At 29.8% G+C, this 6150-nt stretch overlaps 1 protein-coding gene across 1 annotated transcript; it reads right to left on the minus strand.

The window, feature by feature from the left end:
* LOC133795190 (UPF0051 protein ABCI8, chloroplastic) lies at window positions 1-2588 on the minus strand. The gene is made up of 2 exons (XM_062232647.1): window positions 1015-2588; window positions 1-524 (listed from the first exon to the last, which is right to left on the minus strand). Exons 1-2 carry the CDS (start codon window positions 2476-2478, stop codon window positions 306-308), a joined length of 1683 nt encoding a protein of 560 aa, XP_062088631.1. The 5' UTR covers window positions 2479-2588; the 3' UTR covers window positions 1-305.
* Between the last annotated feature and the right edge of the window lie 3562 nt (window positions 2589-6150).

The following is a 6150-nucleotide window of genomic DNA, read 5'->3' on the forward strand; positions in this document are numbered from 1 at the left end:
TAGCAACAAAATTTGAAAGCTTCTATTGAGAATTATAATATTCTTATTGCTAACTAACAACAAGGGCATTTTTTTCTGTATCGTAAAGTTTACAATACAATATATTGTTATTTTGGTAACAAAAGGATAGACACCATCAAATGGTGCATCTACAAAACTATGTACATACTTTACATCCCCATTGTGACGATTTTTTTCAAGTACTAGACGCAAAGTAGAGCTTGTCAAACTAATTGGAAGTTCAAATGGGCGAGATTGATTTCACAACATAAGCTCACTTGGATAGTGGATACACGTTTGTAACTCTAACCCACTGATCCTTCAAGCTTCAGGCTCATCAGTTGGTTCACCTCAGCACCAAACTCGTCAGGAAGTTCATTAAAGACATCACGGCAAAATCCAGAAATCATGGCAGCCATGGCTTTTTCATAGTCAATTCCCCTCTGTTGAAAGTAAAATAGCTGGTCTTCACCAATTTTAGAGGTACTGGCTTCATGTTCAATGCGAGCTGTGGGATTTTTTACCTGTTAAACAAGTAATATCAATCCATCAATCAACTGCAAGCCTAAAATGACTCATGTAGTAAGGCATTAACAAAAGATTAGCAAGGTAAAGAGACAATATACAAAGTCCTGCAGGTCAGTAAGTCACTGACTTCTCTGAACATAATCATAAGATAACTCATCTCATAGTTAATAGTTGTTTTATATGTAGCTCCACACATCATAGCCATGCCCATCTAATTTAAGCCTGAGTTTTATTTCAATTATTATTATAATTATTAATAAGATAAGTCTGAATGAGCTAGTCTCAAGTGACTATTTAGACCTATGTGGTCGAAAAGAGCTGCACTAGTTCTTACGCGCATCATTTAATTGTGGACTGCTAAAAATTATGTTTTCATTTCACAATATAAAATGAACTCAACTATACATTTGTCTTAACATCAACCATAGTCATCCTATCTCAAAGATGATAACTAATAATCATCTAATAGATAAGAGAAGAATGTACCTCAATGTAGGGGTACGTGTTGGCTGCAGCAGTATCACCAATAAGCATTGAATCACATTGCGAAGAGTTTCGAGCATTCTCTGCTCCTGAAAGCACCTTAACAAGGCCCCTGTAACAATTTCTTGACTTGCCAGCTGATATACCCTTAGAAATAATCCTACTTCTCGTGTTCTTCCCCTTGTGAATCATCTTCGTTCCTGTGTCTGCCTGCTGATAATTGTTAGTCAAAGCAACTGAATAGAATTCACCAACGGTATCATCTCCCTCTAATACAACACTCGGGTACTTCCAAGTAATAGCAGACCCTGTCTCCACTTGTGTCCAAGATATCTTGGATCGAGCCCCAGCACAAAGGCCTCGCTTTGTAACAAAGTTATAAATTCCTCCCCTTCCTTCCTCATCCCCAGCATACCAATTCTGCACAGTGGAGTACTTAATCTCTGCCCCTTCAGCACAATATAACTCTACCACAGCAGCATGAAGTTGGTTCCGATCATAAGAGGGAGCCGTACAGCCCTCCAAATACTCCACAAAACTCCTATCCTCAGCAACAATCAATGTTCTCTCAAACTGCCCCGTTTCCAAAGCATTTATCCGAAAATAAGTGGAAATTTGCATCGGACACTTTGTATCCTTCGGTATATAACAAAACGACCCATCACTGAAAACTGCTGCATTCAGAGCTGCATAATAGTTATCCTCAACAGGCACTACTTTTCCTAGATACTTCCTAATTAAATCAGGGTACTCTTTGATTGCCTCCGAAATGGAACAAAAGATAACACCCGCAGCCTCCAAAGTCTTTCTATGAGTTGTGGCAATCGAGACACTGTCAAGAACAGCATCGACCGCAACATTGGCCAATCGATTTTGCTCATTCAGAGGCACTCCTAATCTGTCAAAGTACTTAATAAGTTCAGGGTCAGCCTCATCTAGGCTATTTAAAGTGGGTTTCTTCGTAGGAGCCGAATAATAGCAAAGGTCTTGAAAATCAATGGGTGGATATTTGTTATCCGACCATTTGGGTTCTTTCATCTTCAAAAACCTATCATAAGCATTCAATCTAAACTGAAGCATCCAATCAGGTTCATCTTTCAGAGTAGATATTAATCGAATTGTTTCCTTCGATAACCCTTTGGGAATTGAAAATGAATCTATATCTACACTAAATCCAAATTTCTTATCGTATTCACGGTTACGAAGAATTTCTTGGATTTTATCGTCGGAGCTAGTAGAGGAAGTTGAAAGCTTACCAGCAGAGGAAGTTGAATCAGGATTGATGGTTTTCTGATCGTACCCAACATCGGCGCGAACCCTAAAGGCCCTTCTTGGAGAAGAAGAAGCTTTCTGATTCAGAAGCTTCAAATTATCGAGTTTTGGATGAAACCCTTTTGGAAATTTAGGGGATTCCGAAGTAGGTTGGGGGGAGAAGCTCGATATACCGTTAGCCAAAAGAGAAGCCATGGATGTGGTTGGTTCAGAGAGAGAGACAATAGTGGTAAATGTAGAAGAAACTCTTTTGTTCGTACTATACAAACCCCTTTTTTCTTTTTAATTTTGGTGTACTTAGGAAAGAAAGTGAAGTTTTTTGTGGCCACAGATTTTGATAGGTGTCTTGTGCACAACACGTTCCTCTTTAGTTATGTAATTTGAACCGCCTTATAGTTATATTTGTAGTTTTACCCCTTTATTTATATAAAAATTACAAATAAAATCATTCATAAAAATTATATTGAAATAAATATATGATTGTGCTCCCTTTTCAATTTTTATATACAAAGTTCAAATCCTTTTGTATCATTGGATCGATTAGCTCTTCGAGATTGATCATTCCCAACAAAAATAACATAATTTGTGTGATTTATTTGTTATAAAGTCAAAAAGATTATCAATATTTTTATATTTTTAATGAGTTATAATATAATTATTAATTTTAACAATGCTTGAAATCCATTTTTAAAATATAAAATTTAAATTTTATAATAAAATACCATATATTTTATGACCTATGAATATTGTTTTTTTTCAATAAGATTGAAATTACATTTTATTTTGAAGGAAAAATAATATAATGCTAAAATTTAAACGCTAGGGACCTTATAGCAAAAAATAAGTATAATTTTGTACATTTTCGTTACAAAATCCTAGTTTAACATAAAAATATAGAAACTTGAAAAGTACTAATAATTGCAAATTATTTGGGAGATTGTAAATTAAAATGTCAAAATTTTGAAGGTTAGAAAATATAATTGGAACTAACCTTAAATTAATTATGTGTAATTTGATCCATATAATCTCCTTAAAGATTACTATTTTACCTAGAGACTCATTTATTCATTGTATTACTTATCCGGGTAGGGTATTATTTTATAAATTAGGATTTAGAGTATAGTAAGGATACAAAAATATGTACTTAATGTGACTAATGAGGGTATAAGGAAGGTATAGGTATGTGTACCCAAACCCTAATTGTGCTCGATTATATATATTTTTTATTTAAATTTATATGAATATATTTAAAATTTAAATTTACTTTTCAAGATAAGATAAATTAAAAAATATCTACAAATATTAGTATATCTTTTTAAATATAAAAATGTCATACAATATACAATATAATCAACTACTAAATCTATAATTCATTATATTATATTCCTATGAATTTATAAGTATAAATAATGTATACTATATTATTAATATTTACTATCTTTAATACTTAATACATATTATATTTTATCCGGTTTTATAAGTATAGTATATATTTTTTTTCAAATATATATTTTTATTTTAAATTTTAGTATGATAAAGTTATCCATGAGTACCATATATTCTTTAGAATAATTTTGTACTCTACCCGTAAAAAATTGTAAGATATGTAAATAAGGTATTAATAGAGTTTTTTTTTATAGGATGGGTCATGAAATAGACATACTCTTCCCGATACCACCCAAACTCTTATTTATCCTTGTAGACAATGTATGTAGATTTGTGTGAATAGTGTTACTTTGACCGAATATTAAATAGGTCATGATTCATTTTGTATTTTTTATAGAGGATTTTATAAAAATATGTCAATTTAAAAAACATGACAATTTTATCGTTTATAAAAATATGATTCATTTTGTAATTTTTTTTTTTGAGAAGCGAAAAAGGGATTTGGAAAGAAAAAAAATAGAGTTAGAAGGTAGAAAAAGAAGCCATTGGTGAAAGAAAAAAAAATGAAGTGAAAGATACAACGGAAAAACAAACGAGAAAATAAAAGATAAAAAAAAAGAAAGTGAAGGAAAGTATAGGACCGGCTAAGTCTGAGAAGTCAACAAGAAAGAAACAAAAAAAGAAAAAAATAAATTAAGAAAAAATATGAGAAAAAAAGTGTTTGACAAGATCTATGAACAATTTACAGTAAAGTGTTTGGCTCTTGTAGCCATGGATGAATATCATGTGTTGTCACGAAAACCAAAAATAATGGGGAAGAAAGTGTTTAACATATTATGTCAAATCATTTGGCTCTTGATACCATGTAAATAATTAAGAAAGAGTGAAAATTAATAAGAGAAAGTCTCAACACTATCATGAATGGTTAAGCTGTTGTGATCTTACTTATAGAGTTTGAATGATACAATCTATTGTAAAGCTAATCATTTGGCCCTTGAATGATACACTTAACTAAAAATCAGCAACAACATTCTAATTGAATTAACAAAGTGCTTAAAGTTAAAGTGTATTCTCTAATAACAATTTAGAAAGACAACTTGATTTAAACTAAGGGTGTCCTCTACCCAGGGCCAGCCCTGAAAAAAAGTGGGTCTAAGACGGTTTTAATAAATTTGAAAAAAATAAGCCATTTTGTATATGTAATTTTAAATAAAATTAAACTAATATTTAGTAATATAAATACATTCCAAACCAATAATTCATTACATGATATTTTTGGGCCCTCGGTAGGGGTGGGCCCTAGGCACGGGCCTAGCCCGCCTATGCCCAGGGCCGGCCCTGCCTCTACCCCATTCTTTAATTTTTGAGTTGGTTCTACCACGCCTAATATATCCTAACTTTATATTATATAAGAATATATGTGGCAAAAATTAGTAAGTAATCTAAAAATTTGTATTTAAGTCACTTAGTAGTTTTTTTTTAAAATAATCAGTAAGTAGTTTAAAATATTGCACTTAAGTCACCAATTATTTTTTTTTGCGGCAAAAACAAGTAAGTAGTACATGTTGCATTTAAGTCACTAAATAGGTTTCTGATTGCAAAAGCCACATTTTATACCATTTTTTTCTTAATTTTAAATGATTAATAAAAACCTAAAAATATGAATTTTTAAAATTGAAAAATTATTTGAAATTTATTTTAAAAAAAGAAAAGTTTTCACATGAAAAAATTATTTAATTTTTTTTGATAAAAAAATTATTTAATTTTAATTAAACTAAGTTTTAATTCAATTTAAGTTGTATAATTTTAAATTATTTTTTATATTAAAACAGATTTTAAATCATTTTTTAAAGTTAGAAATATATTTTTTAGATTTTTATTAATTAATTAAAATTCACATAAAATTTGTGTAAAATATGACTTTTGTAACAAAGAAAACTATTTAGTGATTTAAGTGTAACATTTCTGACTATTTATAGGTTTTCACAACAAATTTCTCATTTATATGCACAAAAAGTATATATTATATAATTAAATCTTTTAAAAATAAATAAGTTAAAATATATTATAAATTACAAAAAAAAAATAATGAGGTTAACCATCTATTCCGACTAAATTGTTAAGTGATTTATATATAAATACATATTTTATTAAAAAAAATTAATTAATAAATTTCAACTCGAAATGTTATTGAACGAGTTAGGTGGGCTGTGTCCAACCCGATTGGCAATTTTTTTTTTTCAGGAATGAAATAAATTCATTGAACCCGATTGACAACTTGAATTAATAAAGATAATAACTCTTATCTCTAACCGTTACGGAATTATGAGAAATATTATAATAAAAGTGAATGCTATCCTTAAAAAGCATATACTAAAAAATAAAATAAAACATAAAAGGAAAATATATAAAAACACGATTTAAAAAATAAATAAATTATTATTATTTGCTCAAAAAAAATTATTATTATTGTTATTCTCT

Source organism: Humulus lupulus, chromosome 8, assembly GCF_963169125.1.
Source record: "Humulus lupulus chromosome 8, drHumLupu1.1, whole genome shotgun sequence".
Lineage (NCBI taxonomy): Eukaryota > Viridiplantae > Streptophyta > Magnoliopsida > Rosales > Cannabaceae > Humulus > Humulus lupulus.

Excerpts from the sequence above, each read along its gene's own strand:
- LOC133795190 (XM_062232647.1), bottom strand. The coding sequence starts at position 2,478 with ATGGCTTCTCTTTTGGCTAACGGTATATCGAGCTTCTCCCCCCAACCT. Across the intron at positions 525-1,014 it reads ACACGTACCCCTACATTGAG|GTAAAAAATCCCACAGCTCG; the intron begins GTACATTCTTCT and ends CTTGTTTAACAG.